Consider the following 24,173-nt stretch of genomic DNA (forward strand, 5'->3'; position numbering starts at 1 on the left):
GTAGAATAAGATTAGATAATTAACATTAATAGCACGACATATGCATCCCGATACCAATACAGAATATGCAAAGGTTATACTCAGCCAATTCTATCAGTAGGAAGCTGTGCACCCCCAGCAGTGGACAGCAAATATCGGACACTGCGAGCGCTGTGGCTTTGGGAGGAAGGGAAGGCCTCAGGGGTCTGGCACTGGGGCAAGACGTTCTCAGGATGGCAGCCATGAAGGGAGAGACAGAATTTTGCAGCAAACTTTCTAATTTGTATTGAATGCGATGTTCATGGTATGAAATAATGCTGTTGGCCAGCTTGGGTCAAGTGCTCAGGTCTCACTCCTCATCCTGCACCTGGCAAGTTCAGAAACACTAAGACCTTGAAACGCACACACCATAGCTAGCTATAGAGTAAATATTTTCACAAATTCAGACACTGGAGTCTTCTAAAAGTGCCGTCTTCCCAAGCATTAGAAGAGAAATTAATTTTGTGTCACCCAAACCGGGACATGGAGTTAGATCTGGGCCAGGTAGTGGAAGTGGTGTCACGTACAAGGCACCTTCTTAATGTATTTTGGTCTCACTCTAGGCAGACTACTACTTGGTGAGAAGTTTTAAGCGTTTAATACAGGAGTTAGGATTTGCAGTGTTAAAACACCCAAGTGGTGTTACTGGAAACCACTCCTTTGAAAGTTATCACCCTGTTTAATTGAAATGGTGTTACTGACTACTTTCTGGCTTTGTTGAAGTGCAGCTGCTTATCGCTTTCTTTTGCTTGTGCCTGTGTGCATACTAAACTGAAGAAACGTGAATGAAATCCAAATTTTTCTTTGAAGGTTGATCTCTTCCTGACTTTCTGCGTTTTTTTAAATGCATGTTTTCCCATGATTTAAAAAAAAAAATCATTTTGTTATGGAGTCCTGGTATAATCTCCCCAAAAGGAACAACTTTTGCTTTGAGAACCTTTTCTAGGAAGCAACGCTATTAGATGCAAAAGTTTTATGGTTGAAGGGGCAAGTACAGAAAGCCATTCGGTTTCAGTGAGGAATTAGGAAGGATGATCACAGTTGACAGAGGTAGCGTGTAGCCAGCAATACCATGGCTAAAATGTTGGCTGTTCTGCTGAGGAGTAATATTAGCCCCTTACTGCCCATCATTTCAGCATTTTCAGCAGTGCAAGCACTCCCAGCACACTGCTGCTTTTCTCCACGGAAGTACTGTTGCTGAGTTACTGCTTAATCCAAAGAGCAGCACTGTATCCCGAATAGCCAGTGCCAATTTTTGCAGCTTTCCCAGCGGAGTGTTAATATTGTTGATTTAATTTAGCATGTGAGTTGAGAAATGCTCACAGTCTGCTGTTTTGTTAGTTAATGTTTGCCTTCAGTACCTCCTTTGGTCCGCTGGTTACTGAAAAGACATAGAAGACACAGTACCCAAGGCTAGGAGGGAATGTTTCTGTACTATCTGGACATACGTAATTCAGGAAGCAGGGGCGGGGGGGGGAGAAAAAAAAAAAAACCAACCAGAAAACCTTACTCCCGTGTTTTACATCAAGGCAGTAAGTTTCTCCTTAAGCTGTGGAACAGCTTTCAATCAAACCTGAATTTTTGTCAGCGATGGCAAGTGGTGGAAAATACCTTCAGGCAAGTTGTTTCAGTGGAGACAGGAGTTCATTGCAAAAACCACTGCACTTCATGTCTGGTTTGAATGGACGATATTCCTGAGGTAGCTTTTCTTGCTGCGTTTACTTCCCAGGGATTTGTTCTAGAGATCCATTTTGGGAATGGTGCTGTGTTCCGTGCAAAGCTGCATGGCCCACAGCTAACGAGAGCTTGCCACGGGCTGCAGAAATGGAAGCAGTGCAGCTACAAGTGTGTGGAGCTGCACTGATCTGGGTGTCCAGCCTCTTGCATTGTGCCAGGTGAAGGCTGGAGCTTTCCTGGCATTAGCTTGGTATTTTCAACTGTGTACTTCATAAAAAGGATGGTAATGAGTGCTGCAGAAAATGAAGAACACAACCTTAGCAGCACTGAATTGTCTTCCTCCTTCTTTGCCTCAGCTTTGTTCTGCAAGGAAGCGTCCTGAAAGTGTGGGGAATCTTTTAGTCCTACATTATTACACTATTTTCATGGTTGTGGCACAAGCTTCATAGGATGCTTCTACGCTTTTGACAGCAAAGCTGAGATAGAGGTCCTGTTGAGTCCGTAAAATTCGTGCTGACTTAACTGCATTAGCGCAGTTTCTCTGCTTCAAGCAGGCCAAGCCAGTGCAACAGCACGGCTCTCTGGGGATGTATTTTCCTTCAGCAAACTGCTGTATTCTTCTGCAGTAGTGTTGATGTTGTAGTGATATGTTCTTGTTTTCTGTCGTCTCATTTTCTTTTTTACTGTAGTTCCTTTCTGTTTCATAGGATACTTAGGAAAGCAAAATCTTTCTGGAGTGCTCCTTCAGCAGACATAAAAGTACACGGATTTGGATAAGCCACCATCATCTGGTGGGAAGGCATTAGTGCTGTAGACCTGTTCATCTCTTTGTCTCTGCTGATCCAGCAGAGCATTGTACCACTTAGTGCCACTTGTCATCATGGGCACCAGCAGCTGCAGAACAGTGGTGATCTTTCACACCAGGCTGTGACTCTCATGACACATGACAGCACTTGCTTCATTGCCCAGATGTCTTGGGTCTTTATTCTATGCCCTTCAGTTGCAAATACTGTTTAAAAAAAGAAAGTAAACTATGAGTGGAGCAGTTGTTGTGCTGTCAGTGGCTGTATTTTTTATGCTATGTAAAAGATGCAATTGATAGCTTTTATATCATTCTAAAAGTGTGTACAAGGATAAGTTGTTTTTCTTTCAGCTAACAACAGTTACATGGTGATACTGTAACATGGTAGTAGTTCATTTTACCACAACTGAAAAATCTGTACGAGAAAACAAGCTAGGTCTGTGCTTATTGTTTAGAATCTCATTCAGTTATACAACATCTCCAGATATACTCATAATTCCCAGTGCAGTACCAATTAACCCTGGATTTATCTGCTACATGGTATTTGAAGTGTTTGTTACTCAGAGTGGGGTGGTGTTAAGCTTCTGAATGGAACTGATGGTGCTGAGAATGGAGAGTTTATCTGACCCAGAGCAGTGTGGGAGTAATAAGAGGCTACTGATGAGAAAATCGTAGAGGAGAGGGTAGGCAGCTCTTACTCATCATCACGTGCAGTTTGTATTTCATAAAAAGGTGTTGTGTTCACTTCTGCGAGAATGAGGTTCTGTGGTATGGGATAGATGAAAAATGGTGACTGCACTGTTTATAATCTTGTCCAATCACTTCCCTCTGTATAGCAGCTACTACTGCTGCTCACCAAGCTATTTTGTGACACTAGGGGAACATAATGAAAATTCTTTTGATACTCCTTATGCTCAGTCTTCCTGTGTCTCAGTTTTAAACATTTATATTTTCTTCCTGTGACGGATGGTGTATGGAAACAGATGCCCAGGGCACTTGTAATCCAAGTGGCGATCAGTGTGCTCTTGTGGGTAAAATACCATGTGTCATACTGTTCTCATTTGGCATGATGTCAATGGAAGGTTTTGGAGGTTTGCAAGCAGTATGATTAGCATTTACAGCTCTATAAAAGGGTGTTTAGGGAGAAGGTTTTTAAGTGGGTATTTTTGGTGGTGGTTTGTTTTGGTCGTTGTTGTTTTTTATTTATTTTTTTAGCAAAACGAATGAGTATTCTTAAAAGAGCCTATAGATAAAGGAGGAAAAAGGGAGTAATTTGGAATTTACAGGGTCTTACATTTTTTTATCTTAAGTGCTTTGTAAGTTGAGGCAGAGGTTTCAAATACAAGAAAACAATAGGAGAAGATATTGAAAGGTAGCTATGATGAAAGAAAACATCTACCCCATATGGTAGCTGATAGCCACTGTATTAGGCAATATTCTTGTGTATATCCAAAAATAAAGAATTTTGATACTTTTTAAGCATTTTATTGGAAATAGGTGTGGGATGAAAATGGTGGTGAACTGTCTGTGATTTGAGTTTAGGACATTTTTTATGCTAATAATTAAAGATAATGAGTGGTGTGAATGCAAATCTGTGAGTAATGACTATGATCTGGTTAAACGTTTGTTGCTTCCAATAAGTCCTGGTACTGGTTTAAAACAAACAGTGAAGAGTATTTAGTTTAGTAACTCCTTGAGATGACCAATGCATTTGCGATGTGCTCCAGCAACTCAGCCTTTGTTAAATAGCACAAATAGCATGATTGGTTTTCTAAGCTTTTATAGTAAAAATAAATGGAAATTATTTCCTTACTTTTACAGAAAAGTTGGAACTGTGCTTCCTCTTCCAGACAAGTTGCTTTTCTTTAATCGCTTCACCTCAGATGGGAGTAGTGGGAGAGCTTTACATGATGCTGAAGTGGATGGCATGGCTGGGAAAGCTGTTGAACTAGGATGCACAGAACTAGCTTGATCATCATCTTTGTCAAGACAACAGTGTGGCCTATTGGGTCTTCTCTAGGCAAATGAAAGCTACAGAAAGGATACCGAGCAGTCAATTAAAGAAGCTGTTTTGTTTTCCTCCAGTTGTACTGATAAGATGAACTCTGCCTGCTGATTTAGCAGTCTGGTTTTGAGTTTGACCTGCAAATCTAGCTGACTGCAACTTCAATCAACATTGGCCATTTTGAACAGTTTGTCTGATTTTAATAATTGCTTTTCTGATTTAGTCCTGTGTTCTGTGACCAACAATACAGTATCTCCTGCATATTTGGGAGATTGTTCCTTTTATTCTTTTTTTAGATGCTACACTGTGTCACCTGGTCATTTGCCTTAAGTTCTAGTTCTACGTCTTTAAGTACTAATCTGTGAAAGGCATAGTCCAGATGGACAGTGAAGTGGCTGTCACCTGAGGTAAACAGTAAAGGTACAGAGGAGATATTGGACTTAATGGCTACCCATAGAGAGCTGTATTCCCTTCACGTTAGGGATACTGACTTGGTGTCATCTACCATGACATTTGCCCCTTTTGGAAGTGTTTCAACTCCATATGTGAAAGCCTTGAGATAGAGAAGATGACAAGATGTATGTTCTGGAGACAGTTATCCAAATAACTTACGCCAAGTGTTGATTAGATTCATCTATATGCTTGCTGCAAGTGTAATCTCTTAATCTTGGAAGAAGTCGTTTGAACAGCACAGCTTCTCCAACATATGTGGTGATTTTTAAAGGAGTTATAGTGTTGACTAACCTCTCAACAGCATTGTTGAGTTAATTGTCATATGCACACAAAGTCTGCCTGTTTTGCACATACTCTGACCAACATTTCTGCTTGTCATCTTCATTGAGCTGCATTTGAAAATCTGTGAGGCTTTTTGGAGCTTTGAAGAGTGAGAGGATTTGACTTCTGATGCCTCTAAAGGGGTGGACACCCTACCTCTGCTGCAGGATAGAAAGGCACAAAGACTTAGTTCTTGTAACTGTGGTCTCATAGGGCTTTGTTGACCTATGTAGGTGTAGGATAAATTGTTTAGCAGTGCATAAAGCTTACTTTGGTTATGTTCTACCCTGTCAGACTTTGTTTAGTAATTGAAGCAGACCATTGGCTTGAACCAGTTCCTGTTGAGCTCCTCCTGGTTTTGCTCTCCTTACTGTGACAAGTTAACTCAACTATAAATAAATGCACCAAGTACTTAAGCTAGTTTTAAATTAACTACTCATATAAACATACCTAATATAAAAGTTTTGTGTTAAAAATGACCAGCGTGTAACCCTGCGAAGGTGTGTGTCTGTTACTTATAGCAAGCAACAGTTTCCACAGTAGACCTGCACAGGCTGGTTTATGCTATCCAGCACATAGAGTTTAACAGTTGTTTTTATGTCATCCTGTTTTCCTGCAAGGGTCAGCTTGCAGTTTTCCTTTATAGGCTATGAGGATATACTTAACTTGCTTATGAACAGCAATCTACCCTACAGACAGTACTAGTGGAGTGTGAATTAGCTGCCATGGAAAATCATCAGCAGTCCTCATTCAGAAGATTTTATATTGCAAGTAAATGGATATATAAGAATCTGGTAGGTAAGACAGTCTTCTGACATATACACTGGAATAAGAGCACAGAATTCTAATACTAATTGCACCATTAACTGGCCACCATTTAGAAAACTTACTCTCCTTTACATTGTGGGAATGGATATTACTACATTAAAATTCTTCTTGCACCAAAATACCAAATTGTCAGCAAATGATGGTTTGGAGCACTATTTGACTTTCTTGCTTTAGCTGGTAAAATCAATGGCTTTGAAGAAAATGTCCGCTTCTGAATTGAGATAGTAATTCAGGAAAAAATGATGTGAAGCCTTATTTTCTGAATGTAAGTAACTAAGAGCTGCTATATATTGCTCGTGTAAGTATGTAGTAATTCCTGTTTGGAAATGAAGCAGAAAATGCCCTTTGTACAAAGCAGAGGTCAAGAGGGCAGCACATATTTAGCAGTTTGTATTCAAAAGCAGAAGAGGTGTGACCTGACAGAGAACGAAAGAGAGGTGCATTGAAAGGGATTTTTTTTTTTTTATTCCGCTTCAAGAAGGTTTCTGATGTTTGGTATAGCTTGTTACATTGTAAGGGGTATTTTTTGGAAGGAAATGCTTCTAAGGTATTTTGAGCTTATTAAATGCTATTAACTGTTCAGTGGTATCTGATCACGGCAATGTTGTTCAACTGGACTCATCTAAGGACAGCTTCAATTTCATCCTGGCATGCAGGGGGGTCATGTGCTCTGATAGACTTTGCAGCAGATGTAAGAGACAAGCTAAATTTGGCAGAAATTTCCCCTAATAGTTCAGAAACTCTAGCTGCTTCCTTAGTTCAGTAACTGAAGTTATGTTGGGCATCTTCAGAATTGTTGGAATCTTTCACAGTGCTGGTTTGATACCATCCTTCAGTAGCTGTTGATCTAAATAAGTCACAGATTTCCAAAAGAATGTACACTTGTTCTTTCATAGTCTCCTCTCTGCTTTCACAATTCATTCCAACATCTTGGAGGCTTCCCATTTGTTCCTTGTCATTTTGGTTCATGATGATGATGTCTGCAAGATAGAAAACTATGTGGGTAAGCCTCCATTTGTTGTAAACTTTTGGATCTTTTAAGTACAGCTAGTGCTTTGAATTGAGAGAAGTGTGATGTAAATGAGAGAATATCTGTATTGGTATTAACTGTCATAATTTTCTACGTTTCTTTCGGGTGGTTTTCTGATGCACACGAGTCAGCACTGTAAAGACTGATAAACAAACCTTTAATCCAGGGAAGGAGATAGATTCCCATAGAGAATTTGGTCACTGTTTATAGCTTTCACAAAGTGCCAAGGCATCATTGGCATGGACTGTTCTGCAGATTCTGTGGTACAACTGAGACTTCGATTAGTAAAATACATTTCCTGCTTTGGACACAGAGAGGATCGATCTTTCACCCTGAGGAGTACTGCATCAGAATCAAAATGGCTCATTTCTGAAGCTAGATGTAGCTTTATTGTAACTACTTGTTTGGTAGACTTTCTGTGGTAGGCTTATCTTAGGATTTTCAGGATTTTTACTGGGAAATTGATAGAGCTCTGGTTTGCAAACCCTCTATTTTCTTCCTCTTCAATCTCTGCTTTGCCTACACTGAATTGTTTAGGTCTCACAGCTCAAGGGCCTGCACTGATCACTTGTGAGGTATATTGCGCTTCCTGCAGATGTTCCTTGTTATGATTAGTAGGGGAATCTTCATTCAAATTGACCGTTGCCTTGTCAACTACTGCAACTTTGTGTTGGGCTGGTAAGCGCACACAGATAGCTCTTCAGGTATACAGAAGAAGTAAGTAGACAGATGCATTAACTATTGTTTCCCTAGGCTATGCAAAGGTACATATCTCCGCCAGATAAGGTAAGAAGAAATGATAGAGGCATAGCAGAGGAACTTATTAAAGAATATTCTATGCATTGGTATAGCTTACATATGGAATTGTCTTTAGACTTGTAGACCTGTAGAAGAAATGTGGTGCCACGTTTCTCATATACAGGTGTTACACAGCATTTGCTGCTGTATAATTTAGCCTGAAGACTTCCCATCTACATTGACAGCTACCCCTATCCCCAATTCTCTTTATGTAAGAAAGAGAAATTTCCTACTGGAGAAATTAATAAGGAGGGAAACAGTCCAGAACCGGTACTTGGCTAAAAAGCATGGAAAACAGAAAAGCAAGTATTTACCTCTCATTTTATGTATATCCATATGGCAGGCATGAGCAATGATGTTTTGAGACCAGCTACAAGTGTTAGCAGAACGAGAGCCTTTTCAGCTTCTACATGAGAAGTCTTGCACTTTCCAGTAGTTAGAAACTGCTCATCACTCTGTACGTTCTCATGGAGGTTATTTCCGTGCCTGTTCTGCAAAAGAATGGTAAGATTTTTCTGGAAGTGACACTGATGCTTGAGTGGGCAGAGAAGTAACTACTGTAATAGGTACATGTATCACTGCTTTATGGTAATGTTGCAACAGAGCTTTTTCCAAGAATGTAGGATATGTATGATGTCAGACCACTCGATGCCAAATTAGCTTCTTTGGATCCATTCAAACAAGTAAAGCACTGTGCTTAAATAAGGATCCAATTAACATGACAGTTGTCTTACACTTATTCTTTGGTCTGAACGGAAGCAGGCTTTGTTTATGGTTATTTAGGTTTTTGGTTTGCTGAGTTTTTTGGTTTCTTTTCACCTGATTGTGGCATTAGCTCTTTGAAAAGTGTTTGCCTGTTTGGGTTTTTTTGAGGCTGTTTTTCACTATGCTTCAGTTTCAGGTTAACTTGAAAGCATTTTATTGTGTGCCATGAGAAGAATTCAATGTGTTTGATGTTCCCCTATTCGTTCACTGTGGTGAGGACGTATTGAAGCTATTGTTAAAGGTGAACAGAGAGTTTGTCTTCTGACACTTTCTTGAGCACCCCACTTCAGAGAATTAATTTTCAATGTGATTTGTGAGCGGGTTACAGTTTTGCATATGTGGTTTTCAATAATACCGTGTTCACCAATTAAAACTTTATGTTGCTTAGAATCCTTCATTTACATGCACAGTGTTCTAGATGACTTGTGTATAATCTGAATTAGAAACCAAATAAGAACAAGAGCACATTTAGAGATATTTCTGAAAACTTGGATTTGATACCTGGAATACCTTTGGCTTTTAGTTTGCTTTGTCTTGTGAAGAAGGTTTAAAAAAATGCAAGACTGGACATTTTAACAAAAAAAAATATCTTACAATACTTTAAGTTCAGCTTACATCCTAATTTTTCATATCAGCAAGAATTAGCTTGGATTTATAGACTTCCTGGTTTGTTTCCCATCTCCTAGGTGGTCCTGTCTCCCGTGTCCGTGTCCCGTCCCCCCCCCCATTTTTTTCCGAATGATAGGAAAATATTTTTCCACAAATTTTTGAGTGCATTTGGTTTCTGAGAGAACTAACTAGCTTTGTTCTTGGTTGAAGTAACTTGATGTTTCTGCAAGTTTGTAGCTGATACAACAATGCTGTACCCAAAGCAAGAACATGATTTAAAGTGTTGAAATGCCAATTGTGTACATCTCAAATATGCGCAATTTTTTTTTTTTTTCCTCTGTGTGGGCTTTTTTTACTTGTGGGCAAAGATTAGGAGGAATATTTTGCACACCAAACGACTATAGGTTTCCTGTTTTCTTTTTTTAAATAGTACAGTTCTCTTCAGGTGGATATGTCTTCCAATATTCTCTTACTCTCATTGTAAACAGCTTGAGAGACTGTTTGGCCATAGTCTGCCTGTTTTTCTGTCTTGCTTTTTGTTTTGTAAAATAGGAATGACTGCTGGCAATGCAGTTGACTTCATTAGTAATTTTAAGTCTCTAACTGCTGTTTCAGAAGACATGAAAAATAAGAGGGTTTGGGGGAGCAGGGCATTGTTGTGAGTGTTGGAGTTGTAACGCTGATTTAAATCTCCCATACAAGGAACACACATAGAATGGGATTATTGGAGACCATCTGCATATTTCGAGCTTTCCTGTGATCATCCAATTTTCCTTCTTATGTGGGAAGGCAGTCTTCCAGAACGGGAGGCATGTGCAGTTTCTTTGTTTTTTACGTTATATGTTTTCTTTTGCTTGAAAGAGAAACTGTGATATTTCTGCTGTGAGCGTGCCTGCAGTCTGGAGTCTCCTTTCTTGAAGGTTGTGATTTGGTACATGGCCATTGGTTATGACAAACTGGTGTCTTGTGGGTTTCTCTTCGTGTGACCTCTGGATATGGATTACCATTGAAGTTAGTTTTTCTCCTTTCACTTGGTGTGTCATTCTTGATTTCACATCTTTCTATATCAATCCATGGTCAACAATTCCCGTACACTGAACTTGTGCTCTCAGCTAACGCCAGCTGCCTATTTTTAATGCTGCCACCTTCTCATATTGCCAACAGAAAATGTTAGCAGATATACATACATACATGTTTTCTCCCTGTCCACAGAATCACTAAACAATGCCTCCCACATACACAGACTTTTTTGCTTACCTGAATATATCTCACCTCTTAGGAGAGCTTACTATCATTGAGCTGTCACTGGTTTCAGAAATTGCTTTCATGATTATATGTGATTTGACATGGAAAAACTTCCAACTTTGTGTAATCCTTTGAAAATTTGGAATGTTGCTGTTGTAAAACCATTTGACAATGATATATTCATATTGGGACAGTCAAAAATCTGTTGGTTTTCAATTCTGTGTTACTAAACTCTAAAGGATTGGATTAGATGAGACTGATGCTCTGGCTTCCATAGGAGTGTTTTTGGAAGCAAAGAGCTGCTATCAAAGTCCCCAAATACATCAAGCCGTGTCACTTAATATTTAAATTATGTTTCAGAAACAGCTATGCAAAGACACTTACGTATAGTATTAAATAACATTATACTTTTCTCTCAAAAAAACCCAAACCAATCTGTAACTGGAAATATTTACTTGGAGAGCATGGGAGAAAGTCCTGGAGCTGGAGCAGAGCTAGGTACCTCAGCTATCAGGTAGTGTTTTCTAAATTTCCTAGCCATGAAATATGAGTAGTAAACTACCTGTGTCTAGGCAGTATGGTCATTAACAAACAGCTGCAGTGCCTAAATAATAGAGTGAATATGCTCTATGTGAATTAAAGATTGTTTTTTCTGTCCCTTTCCCTTCATTTTTCTTGTCTTCTGTCAGTGACTTTTTTTCTTTATACTGAACAGTGTAACTTCTGAATTAGGATGTGAGTTTTGTCAGAGACCTCACTGGAGCAGAGTGAGGAACAGACATCTTTCTCTAAAGGAACAAGCAATAAAATGTTCAAGTTGCACTTGCAATTTTATTTGAGTTTCATCAGGATTTAAAAACATGTCCCCGCAATACACAGCTTCAACTCGCCACCATCTTGTGTTGCTCTATTCAGGCGGCTCTGATGTGGATTGGCCCAGCATAGGTGAAATGGCCATTCTGGTAGCTATAAAGATCCTGCCTGGGAATTAACACCCCCCCACCCCACCCCACCCCCCCAGTGTTATATATTGTAAAGATATGGAGCTAGGCTTTTTGCTGAAACATCACAAAATCCTAGGAGAAAAACAAGAAAGAAATTCTAGGAAAGTTAGCAGCACATAAGTTGTTTGTTTGGGTTTTTTTTAATGTAATTTTAAGGAAAAACTGAGAGGAGAAAAAACTTCTGGATGACAAGTTGCTAGAAAGAAGCTTGGATCCACACTGTTGTTACGTAATAATGAGTTGGATTCAGTTATTCTGTTCCTTGTGCAATGGTTTACTTTCAAGGTCCAATTAATTTCTTAATGAAGGCATAATTTAAGCTTTAACATGTTGAGACTTAATGTTTTAAGATCTTACAGTGTCAAGTCCTGTTTAATAATGCCACTGTACCTTGACCTTTTGTAGTTGTTTGAATTTTGTCTGAATCAAATAAGATGTCATGTGATATAATCATACAATATCTAGTCCTTAGTGAGATAATGAGCTCCTCTGTTCAGTCTCATTAATAAAAATAGCACTGTCTTGTGTAGCTTTGATTTCTGTTGTGGAAATTTCACTTTTCTTTCTTCCGTCAAATGCCACGTCCTGTTCTTAGTTGACTGGTCTCATCAAAAGAGGTAACCTGTCTTCCCTGAAGTTCAACACAATCAAAACATAGATACTGCATGTGGAGAGAAAGCAGTAAGGAAGTTTACTGGCTATCAAAAGCCTGAGGGGATTGGGTGCAAACACGAAAGTTCATTGGGTTACATCTCTCTTTGTATTGAGATCTATCTCTGATTGTCATGTATTTGTACAAATTCAGGTTAATAATGTAACAGAAGTCCTGAAAAATAGCTAATAATCTGAAAGCTGTCCTTGAGAATCTTTTTCTTTTCATGCTTACAAACAATTTTTTATAGTTTCTGTGGATTAACTGCTGGGTATCCAATGCATTCACTTTGGCTTAGAGGATGTTTGCCCGTGCAGCATTGGCCTTGCCTGCGGTCATGGCTTGTGACAATATTCTAGCTTCCTTTCAACACTGTGTTGGACACTGTTTCATTGTATGTTGACTGGCCTCCTTTTCAACCACATATTTTCACACTACTGGGGACAGTGAATCAAAATACACAAGTCCAGTCATCTGCCTGGAGTAGTGGAAAGCATTTGACACTATCCTGCATGATATCCTTGTCTCTGAATTGGAGAGACAGGGATTTGATGGATGGACCACTCAGTGGGTAAGGAATGGATGGCCGCACTCAGAGTTGTGGTCAAGAGCTCGATGTCTGAGCCGTGTTCCTCAGGGATCAGTACTGGGACCGGTGCTGTTTAACATCTTTGTGGGATTGAGCACACGCTCGGCAAGTTTGCTGGCAACACCAAGCTTGTTTAAGGCTTGGCAGTGTGAGCGCTATGAAAAGGCAATAATCATAACTTTTTACATGTTAATTCAAAGGCAGGTCAAAACCTTGGAGTGCAGTAAGCTATGAAGTCTAAACACTTCTGATAGATATGAAACGTGGTTGTAGCAGAGACGGAGTTGTTCTAAAGAACATAGATGCTGAACACCTTCTTAATACATAGAAAACAAACCAAGTTAACACTTGTGCATTACTTCCATAAAGCAGGAAGCTAGAAATCAAAAGTTTTTGCTGCGTGGCATGAGTCAGTAGCATCTTCTAGGTAAAATGAATGCTAATACTGTCATTGTTCTGATGGACACACTGAGCTAAATCTCCTCCTGCTACAAAACCTGGAAACAAAATCTCTAACACCTACTAGGCTATGTTAAAAGACGTGCTCAATCTTCCTTCCGTTTTAGATCTTCACATAAAATGGCTTGGGGTTGTGGGGAGGGTGTTGTTTCTTTAGGGGGTGAGGAGAGGTGTGAGTAGAAAAACCAACGTGACTGGATATGTGCTGTCCATGTAAAGCTATTTGTTGAACAAAGCCTGCCTTTACATACTTTCCCAACCAACAATTTTTTACTTTAGGTGAGCATAAAGTTAAAAGAGAAGCAGGACTGAATTATGAACTCAGTCCACCTTTAATATTGGCCTTCATCAGCCTGAGGCTGTGGCATCATGAGATGACATGATCTAACAGCTCACAGACCCTGAAAAGGAGGGATCTGACACTACTTTTCCCCAATTTTTCACTCTCCATGCTTCCAATCAGAAGTTGCACATACCTTTTACCTCGCACAAACTCTTCTGTTCTCTGGATTCCTCTGTGAGTTCATGCAACATGTCAACCTGCCAGAAAGCAAGTCTACCAGGAAAACGAAGACAGTCCTCTCTGCTGAACTGAAGACAGTCCTCTCTGCTGAACTGAAGACAGTCCTCTCTGCTGAACTGAAGACAGTCCTCTCTGCTGAACTGAAGACAGTCCTCTCTGCTGAACTGAAGACAGTCCTCTCTGCTGAACTGAAGACAGTCCTCTCTGCTGAACTGAAGACAGTCCTCTCTGCTGAACTGAAGACAGTCCTCTCTGCTGAACTGAAGACAGTCCTCTCTGCTGAACTGAAGACAGTCCTCTCTGCTGAACTGAACTGACTCGCAGAATTGTCTGATGAGCACCAGAGAGAAGGCAAGGGAACGTGGAGGACTATGTGGCCAGCAGACATGGATGAGGGAGGGAGGACCTGAGGTACGAGAAGAGAACAGAGAAGGAAGACACAGGAACAAAAGTTCTCCCTTGCCATGGCAGCGTGCTGTTCATTTCACTTGTTTTTTCTTGAAAACAACCTGATTGTTATGAACTAGGAAAAAACAGCAATTTTATTTTTGTATTACTATTGCAAAAAGCTATACAAAGTAGAATGAAAATTAGCAAACTTTACCCTGAGCTGTCTTTCTGTAATTAAAGCCTGACAACCAGCTTTTGAAGCAGCAGTGAAACCTAAGTGCTTGCTATTTCTCCACTCCCTTGTTCACGTTCTCACACCATTCTCTTACGTTCTGTCTCTTCATTCTGTCAGGTGTTACACCGCTACAGTAAACCAAACCGGAAAGCTGATCCAGTTGAGAGATACCTGGGGTATTTTCTCTGCTTTACCATTGCTCTGTAATGAAACAAAAAGCACCTGGCACTTCCAGGCTCATTTCCCGAGTGAACGATGTGTGGTGTTCTGCCCTTGCTGCCCACTCCCCGACTCCAGAGAGGTTTCTGCAAGTAGTGACTATTGCTGTGATAGAGAGCATTTTGCACTGTGTTTTGCATTGGGCCTCTCTTGTTGCTTTGCTCTCCTGGAACGATGAGAAAATTGATGATGGCACTACCTTTTGACTGTGGGGTATATGAAGCCATTCAGTCCAAGTCCTTATGTCTGACTCGGCCAAGATGCTAGAAGTTACATTTAGACAGTAATTGTGAAGGTTATCTGGATGTGTTCTTTGGCAGTCCTCATCTTTCCTTCACGGGAATCCCCTCCTGGTAAATAGCTATGCACTCAAAGGTCCCTGCGTTCCAGAAGTGACCACTGCTTTAGCTGAAGATCTCTGTTGTATCTTCTTCCTAGGATCATTTTTCTGAGGAAGTCTTCTGGGAAGGGTATCTTCTTTCCTAACAATTTGCTAATTTACACCTGCTTGCGTCAGCATCCAGGTGTCTAATTTCAGTATCCTGGTTGTACCCATTAATTGGGCAGGATTCTCTGATGCAAGGTGATACCTCAAGTTTTGTGTTCTTAATTGGTTCTTTTACAAGCACCTTTTGCAGGTACCTTTCCTTACACCTGTTAGATAGTGCAGTGCAAATAACCTGATAGAATTGTATTATAGTATTTTTCCTTTCCCCCCGCCCACCTTCTCCCTTCAGTTATATTTGTCAAATTTTTACACAAGTCTGGGTTAGTAATACACTGTTCAGTTTTATCCAAGAAACTGTGTTCTCTTTCTTGTAAGTTTTTTGCATTGTATATCTAAATTTTTTAATTTTGTTCTTGACTGATATATAGCAAGAAACGAGTCTTCACGGTGTATTTTAAATACTCCATTAGATTGTAAGGTTCTAGCAGCCTGGTTAGCCTACCTTGGGACCTAGCTTTAGTTCCAGCTTTTTATTTTTTTTTTTGGCTGTGAATTGTGGAGCTGATGGCCAGTGAAAATGCTTAGCTGTGTAGCACAAAGAGAGCAGCAAGTGAAAATCGTAAACTACAAAAGGAAAATAATAAATTACCAGCCCTGTAGTATAATCTGTTCCTTGGTTAAACAGATTAGCTTTGGACTTTGTGCTGGTAATGTTACAGAAGACATTCTTGGAAAAAAGAATACATGTGTTAGATGAGTGATGTATTTTGGAGAGACCAGTACAAACTGTATTTGCTTCAAGGAGTTTGTCTGTGGTACCTTATTTTCTGTCAAAATGTACAGTACAAATACCACTAACCAGTGCTATTAATGTACATTATGTTTATAGACTACATCAAGAAGACTTGGTATGTTATCACAAGTAGCAAGAAAGCAATAAATGTCAGTTCTACTAAACAAACAGGAGTGAATGCTTTGGGAGGTACCACAGTAATAATCATGAAGTTGCTGCTGTAAAGTGGTAAATTAGAAAAGTATAGTTGTATGAAAATCAAAGAGTTTCAACTGTAGTGAGTTTTTAGTATGGCAGATTGCTCTTGGGGAAAACAAGTACAAAATTTTGGACAAGTTGAAGAAGATCCATCTATTATTTCTCAACTTAAAAAAAGTGAGAAAAGAAAAAATTAAACATGTTTTAGAAGAAACACTTCCCATTTACCTTTGTTTATTTATTAGGATAAAGTAGAAAGAACTAAAGTTCTAAGTCTGGTCTGAATGTCATTAGGAAATAGTCCTTTGTTAGGGTTTGGGATAAAAAGTCTGACTTACGGTCTGCTCTCAATGTTTTCAGGACACCTTTGTATGATTAATTTGAATTATTTAAATTATTAATTCTAATAATTCAGTGAGTTTTAGTTATTACTTGGAGTGTTACTTGGATGTGGGAGCAGTAGTGGCAAATCAGAAATTGCCTGATTAAACTTAATGTGCCAGTAAGTCAGAAACAGTCACATGAAAGCCACTCAGGCATTCTGTTGCCAGCGCAATCCTTCATTCTGTCTTCTGAATGAATGAGAGTGCCTCGGGAAGAGAATAAATATAGGGAATACACAAAATCCTGGGTTTTTTGATTTATAATAAATGACACTGTTGAGTTTTACTTGCCTGCTCGGTTGACTGAGACACCCAAGTGCGTGGTGAATTTAAACTAAATAAACCTTACAGACAAAACTCCTTGTACAACAGTGTATGCAAAAACATTTGTTGGGCTCCCACCTCTTGTTATGCTGTCTTCAGGCCCTCATCAGACTTTCTGTACTCCTTAGACCTTCGTGGGTAGATGACAACTTACACAGCAAAGCAGTCCTGGTTAGCGTATCCTGCTGTAATACTCTCTGGCATGCTAGCACGAATAGAAGCTTCTCTAAGTATTTTCATGTCTTCTTTCCCCTCTTCAATCTAAGAAAATTGAAAGGAAAAATGATGGTTTGGGATGGGAGTATGTGATGACTTTTGGTAGCTCAGATGTTAAGAGCGAAAGCTATTAAGTTGGAGACTTTGCTGCATTAACACTGAACTGTAATAGTGTTACGGAGATAAAGATTTCTAATATTGATCAAGGATTTTGTGTGTTGGATATGTGGAGTCTTTTCAGCTAAAATTGTAGTCAACTGTTAATCCAAATAGTATTCAAGACCAAATAACATAGAAGTATTAATTTGCAACAGTATGTTTTCACACTGCATTGTTCTAATCTTGTGAACACAGAACACTGTTAGTAGTAATATTTGCAAATGAAAACTGCATCACTTGGTATTGCAATCTACTTTGGGCCAATGTGTAATCTTTTACACTTTATGTTCACTATGCTGATGTCCAGGCTCAGAACTGATGCTTTTACATGTGTGAACTTGGGCTCCTAGGAGATCTCACCATTTGTAGTGGTTACATGTGGAGAGACCCATCAAGGAGGAGAAGTGATGGGAAGCTTCCTAAAATTCTTCTGAGCATGTTCAGTCTGTAGGCATAGATGCGAGCACCTTTCATGAGTGTACCACAAATACACTATTTCCCCCACTGAAGGGTGATGCATTAGCATAGTTATGTTTGTTGTAAGCGGCAGAGCTTAAACTAGAATGGCGTGTAAGAATTTATCCTTCCTAAACGTGAAGGTTTATTCAGGTCATAATAAAGTACAGGGATTTAAAAAATTATATTATTAATGTCCCTCATATATATTTTGTTCTTTTCATTGAGGTGGCCAACCTTATGATGTTTGTTTTCGTAAAAGCCTTTTTTTCCCCACCTTCGCTCTATTGATATTTTCCATTTTGTCTCATTTTCTGGTCAATAGATTTAATTTGCATTTCCAGTGTCTGATTGTGTTGTGTTTCTGTAGCTGTTCACACATTCCTTCTATTCCATTCATCCTTTTTTCTTTTTTTCTTTTTTTTCCCCTATTTTAATGTACAGTATTTTGTCTTTCTAGGTCCCTGTTAACCATCTGGAGATAAGAGAAGAGTGTTAATAGCTGAGAGATCACCCTTGGCATACTTAATTGTAGACAAATTGTTTGAACGTGTAACACTTGGAAAATGAAAGTTAATATATTTGTTTTGTTGTTCCCATGGAAATGAGATATTTGTAATGAGCTCCTAAAAACAAGTTACAAATACACACAAAGAAACTGAATCTTTGTAGCAGTTGCTTAATAGAAACTAACTTTTGTTTGGGGGTTTTTAGTTGGTTTTTTTAGTTAAACTTCATGACCTCTGAAAAGCTGGTGTCAGGAAGGGCCTTCCTGAATGCGAACAGGGCATTAAAAATGGCGGAAATAAACTAAGGGTACAACTGGCTTGCGTGTCATGCAATGATCATAGTATTATCATTTTTCATAGAATGATTTGGTTTGGAAGGGACCTTTAAGGGTCATCTAGACAAACCTCCCCCCTGCAATGAGCAGGGACATCTTCAACTAGATCAGGTTTCTCAGAGCCCCATCCAACCTGACCTTGAATGTTTCCAGGGATGGGGCATCTACCACCTCTCTGGGCAACCTGTGCCAGTGTTTCACCACCCTCATCATTAAAAATTTCTTCCTTATATCTAGTCTGAATCTAACCTCTTTTAGTTAAAACCCATTACCCCTTGTCCTATTGCTACAGGCCCTATTAAGAAGTCTGTCCCCATCTTTCTGATAAGCCTCCTTTAAGAACTGGAAGGCCAATATAATGTCTCCCTGGAGACTTCTCTTCTCCAGGCTGAAGAACCCCACGCCTTTCCTCACAGGTGAGGTGCTCCATCCCTCTGATCGTTTTTACTTCCTTCCTCTGGACCTGCTCCAACAGGTCCTCCTGTGCTGAAGGCTCCAGAGCTGGATGCCGTACTCCAGGTGAGGTCTCACCAGAGAGGAGAAGAGGGGCAGAATCACCTTCCTTGACCTGCTGGCCATGCTTCTTTTGATGCACACTAGGATACGGTTGGCTTTCTGGGCTGCAAGCGCACGTTGCTGGCTTGTGTCCAATTTTTCATCTACTAGTACCCCTAAATCCTTTTTTGCAGGGCATTTTTGTGGACCTGGAGCAGACTGGTCCTGTGGCTTAAGAGTGTGTAAATCAAGAGCTATGTAGGTTTGTTGAGAGACTTTGCCTCTGTCTTTTCTACCTAGTCAGTCTGTTTTCTTCTCTGCATTCAACCCATGACTGTACAGACAGAAGAGAGGGCAAGAGCATGCCATTCTGCTGAGTAACAATGATGACAGTGACTGCTGAGAGCTCTTTCAGACCTGCCTCTAGAGACAGGAGGGGTTGTAGCATTACTACTTGATAATTTAGATTCTATGGTACATGGCATACATGTACTGTACATAGCATACCAAAAGTGCCAGAACGCATTGTGAGTTAATCAAGTGTTATGTTCTTAGGGTTTTCCACAAGACTTGGCATACCTTGCAACTGTTGAATTTTTGAGTTAATTATGGTGGTTTTCAAATGGGTTTGATAATATTGTAATAGATGCAAGCGGGAGAGAGGATGTTTTTGGAGTGTAGAAAAAAGTAATGAATTTCAAAATTGCCACTGCTTTATTTAGGAAACTTTTACTCGGGACATAGTTCCAAAAATTCTTTTACTCCCAATCCTATTTTCAGTGTCACTCCAATTAATGTTTTTTGCTGGTAAAGAATATCTGCCATGATGCACATTCCTTTTTCTTTTGGGTCCAGCAACAATACTACGTTGCTCACATATGTATCCAATTTGTGGTTACACCTTAAGTTGGAGGGGAAAAAACAAATCATTTCATTTTCGCATGTTAGTGTGACAGGAAAAAGATCAAATGTGAAAGGTAGGAATGGCTATGTCTTAGATCAGAGGGAGATGTTCTTTGTTCCTTTTGGCACCCTTATTTATGTCTTTTTCCTTTTAATACAGGGAAAAAAAGTCTTGCTCTTCTATTTGATAAATGTGAAACCAACATATTATTAAATGTGTTAATAAAAATAAAAGAAGTCAACATGAACTTCAACAGTTTTTGCTGAAAGCAGTCATTCCCTTTCCCATTGTGATGATCCTGACTGATGATCCAAGCTAAACTGTAGCAATCCTGATTGGAGACTTCCAGGCAACCTATGTGCTCCAGAAAATTGCATTGGAAAGGTCTGTATGTTAGACTTGGCTGTGAGTCCGTAGTGAACACAGGCCTTTGGGTGGTGTTATGCTGGAGCTTTGCAGTGATTGCCAATGCCATCTTTTTCTAAATGAGAGGCAAAACAAAATGAAGTCCTGGTTCCCAAAAAGTTCTTGGGCATGTTTCATCAGAAGAGGGATGTTAAATCCTATTAATGAGAATCCTGGACAAATTCCAAGTAGTTAATTGCAGTTTGTTCAATGTGTCATTCTGCTTAATGAAATACTGGATTATATCCTTCATTTCCACTGTCATTATGTCCTTTCACTAGCTAATTCCATGAGGTACTCCAGCATATGCTTCACCTAAAGCAGATGAGTAGTTGCGAACAGCAAAGTTTGATCAAAAAACAGATAAGTTTATTTCTGGCTAAAATAGGGAGTGTGAAGGGTGTAGGGATTTGCTACATGTTGGGCTGCGTTGGAAATAAAGGATATTAGTAATGAGCTGTATGTAAAGGGTTGCATTAAAGTTGAATTTTGTTGTGAATAACCAATTTCTCCTTGTTTTATAAGCCTGGGATAAAATTTCAGTTTCTGTTTAATTTAAGTAGGAGTCACATTCCTAACTGTTGGTGTCTAAAACTGAGAAATCTCACTTCTCCCTTTCATTAGTGGAAGGCACCCTCCAACTGAGTCTCCCACTCTGGAGACATTCAAAACTGGACACCGTCCTGTGCAACCTGCTGTAGGTGACCCTGCTCTGACGGGGGGGTTGGACTGGATGATCTCCAGAGGTCCCTTCCAACCCTGACCATTCTGTGATTTGACCTCTGAAGGTGTCTGAGAGAAGATCAAAGACCAATCGATGATAGGTAGATAGATAGATGAATTGCTCTTTACAGTGGGTCTTTGTGACACTTGAATTAAAATTAGATTTCTATGCATAGTTTTCTAGCCTGAGATTTCTGTTGCCAGTGCACACTTTCTCTATCCTTGCATCTGTCGTTTGTTCCTGTATAAACAGCTGTCACTGTTAAAAGGACTGGTCTGGGTTGTTTGGTGGGTTTTGGTTGTTTTGTTCTGGGTTTTTTTTTGCTTCTTTTCTGATTTGGTGTAGATGCTCTCTAAATTAGCATTAAAAGAAATGGCTTAAGCAGAAACAAAACTCGTGTAGTAGCATCTATCCCAGCGATGTGGACTCTCAAATATTTCTTTGACTGTGAGGGTTTCATAATTTTGTAAGCAACTGAAAGCATCTTACTCTATTAAAGATGCTACTACTTAAGGTTATCAGTGTATTGTAACATCTTTTTGAAAAATTTTCTATTTGATCTGTTAATTTCATCTTAAAACATACGGCTAAATTATGGAGTGTAAATTCTTGTTCTAAAGATCAAGGTATCTGTATTTTAATAATACAGGAAAAGGTGTGGGTTTTTATGTGATATAATTCATAGCAAAGAAACATTTTATTTGTTTTTAAATGGTGAGAAATCTCACTAATACTGTGGCCTCATACCTCAATTTTAAAATGAGGAACACTAAAAATAGTTTCATATTAGGGAAAAGAAAGGAACAGCCTGTACTCCACTACGTTATCTCCTGCCTAAACTGAATATCTTAAAATGCTAGAAAATAGACTGTCATTAATCCCCTTTTGGTTAAACACAACTCTGTAGTGAATGCTGAGTTTCTTTGTAAGAGTTTTATCAATTGAACCCTTTGGCCTGACGGGTGTAAAAGATCTGCAGGAGTGACTGTATAAATAGGTGTTTGTAAAGCGTGAATTTCCCACTCATCAGATTTTGCACTGTACACTGCTATAGCAAAATCCTCTGCACTAAAAGTAAGCCTTAGCAAATAGTTTACTAGTGTGTAAATATGGGCTTCCTATTAGTGAAAACAACGGCAAGTCTTCAGCTGTGAATTTCTGGGCAGATAATGAGTTTATCAGACTACTGTATGGTGTTTTCCATGAATCTGTGAATGTTTTATGAAGGTGATGGTCTAACAAGGAAACCAGGTTTTGAATTTAAATTCATCACTTTAAATTTTGTCAGTCTTTAGTAGAGGAGGAATTTTAAATTTTTAAGTTCTTTTCAGTAATTTGCTTTACACAAAGTATCGCTCTTAATTTACTTGTGAATACATGAATAGTGACCTATGAATAATATGTTGTAACCAGTTATTCAAAGAGGAATAGAAGATATTAAATAACAAAACTTACCTAAGATGCTTCAGTTCCTGTCTTTTTATGCATGCAGGCTTTACAAGTGATCAACCAAATGAGACTATATTTGATTTGATGAGCTGAAGGCATTCTGACACCAGGCCAGGCCCTTTATTTCCTCTTTATTTCTGAACATTCATCAAGGGAAATTTCTAAAGCACTGTCGTACTGATGTACATAAAAAAGAAAGTGATGTTCCTGGGATATGTTTTGTTTGTCACCATAGATGGGCTGCATGGATCTTCCTGTTTTGTTGCAGTTTTCTGTTGTTCATTGTGGTAAACTGAAACCACTCTGCTATTCTTGGAAACCTTGTTGTACTCTCTGGTAATTTCTTTCAATTTCTGTGTCTTTTGACAGGGGAAAGTCTTCCAGAACTATCACTTTTGAGCAGTTTAAGGAAGCTCTTCAAGAACTCTCCAAGAAGCGATTTAAAGACAAGAGTGATGAGGAAGCAGTTCAAGAAATATATAAACTAATTGAAGGAAAAGCCCCAATTATATCTGGAGTAACGGTACGTTACTGATCTAATGGATGGCTTTGTTCTACTGCAGTGTTGTTATAGTCACCTGCTTCCCTTTACGATCCACAAATCCAAGCAGCGTGCCTGTGTGGGCCTGGAGGCAACAACTGTGTTGAGCTGAGTGAGAGCAAAGATTATGCAACAACTGAGTATTGGACTACTGTGTATTCTTGTGTGGCACTGTCATTGGTTCTGATAGGAATTGTAGTACCACCTAGCAGCATGGTCAGGAAAATTCAAGGAGAGCTCTTGTGTGTGGTTAGAACATAGAAGTGTTCATGAGGAGTGGTATATCCAAATCAAAAAGAGTAGAAGGGAATTAAATGTAGAACCTCATTAAACAGTTCTAAGATGTTGTGTGAAATCCCAAAAAGACTAAAGCAAAGACATCTAAAATACATTTAATACACCACATGAATCCCAGAATACTAGAAATAATTATCATGTGGTCTGGTCTTTGTTTTAAGTGTGTCAGAACTATAATGTTCTTTCTTTTTCTTTTTTAAATATTGGCATTAAGCTTTATATATGAAAAGGAAGTTATAAAGTCTAGTGTTACATAAGTTTGGTTGTCCTTTTAAATGCTCAAGTTAGGCAAGCTTTTACCCTGAAGTTTCAGAGATGCCCTGTCAATGGAGTTCATCTGCTTACAATTTGTGATCCTCCTGAATTTTTGCTGTACAGCTGTGAGTGAAAATCTAATTATAAGTAATCTTTCCAGAAATTGGTTCTGCACAAATGAACAGTGGAAATGTCAAGTGGAGAGATCTCTTTTGAGTTGTACAATTTTTCAGATTTTTACAAGATTTTATTTTATTACTCTTGTACTCTCATTTGAAACAAGTGGTAGTATTGATACAGACTTAAATAATTAACTTTTCTTTTTGTCCTTCACTCTTCTTAGTGAGTTTGAATAACTTGTTAGTCTGTCCAGGGATTCTCCCTTTGAATTATGCACATTTTTCTAGGCCTCACTCCTGATTCCATTTTTGGTATTTCAGCAGTCAGATATTGAAATGATCAGTGGCTGCTAATAAGGGAACAGCCTCTTTCTGCATGGGTGACAGGGTGATGAGTGAGCTTTGCAGATGCAGGCTAGTATCATGGAGGTGCTGCAGAGGTATATGAATGTGCCAGCAGCAGGAGGGCAGGAATGGAAGGGGAATATAAGCCAGCAGTGTGAGGCTTGCCTGTACTCCTATTGTACGTGCAGTCCTGGGG

At 39.2% G+C, this 24,173-nt stretch overlaps 1 protein-coding gene across 1 annotated transcript in view; it reads left to right on the forward strand.

Annotated features, from left to right (window-relative positions):
- Positions 1 to 24,173, forward strand: part of TPPP (tubulin polymerization promoting protein) — a 55,862-nt gene that overhangs the window by 13,097 nt on the left and 18,592 nt on the right. Inside the window, exon 2 of the mRNA XM_009894955.1 lies at positions 22,790 to 22,943. Coding sequence (XP_009893257.1) covers positions 22,790 to 22,943 — 154 coding nt within the window. The remainder of the gene's footprint in view (positions 1 to 22,789; positions 22,944 to 24,173) is intronic.

Source organism: Charadrius vociferus, unplaced genomic scaffold, assembly GCF_000708025.1.
Source record: "Charadrius vociferus isolate BGI_N301 unplaced genomic scaffold, ASM70802v2 scaffold51, whole genome shotgun sequence".
NCBI classification, from domain to species: domain Eukaryota; kingdom Metazoa; phylum Chordata; class Aves; order Charadriiformes; family Charadriidae; genus Charadrius; species Charadrius vociferus.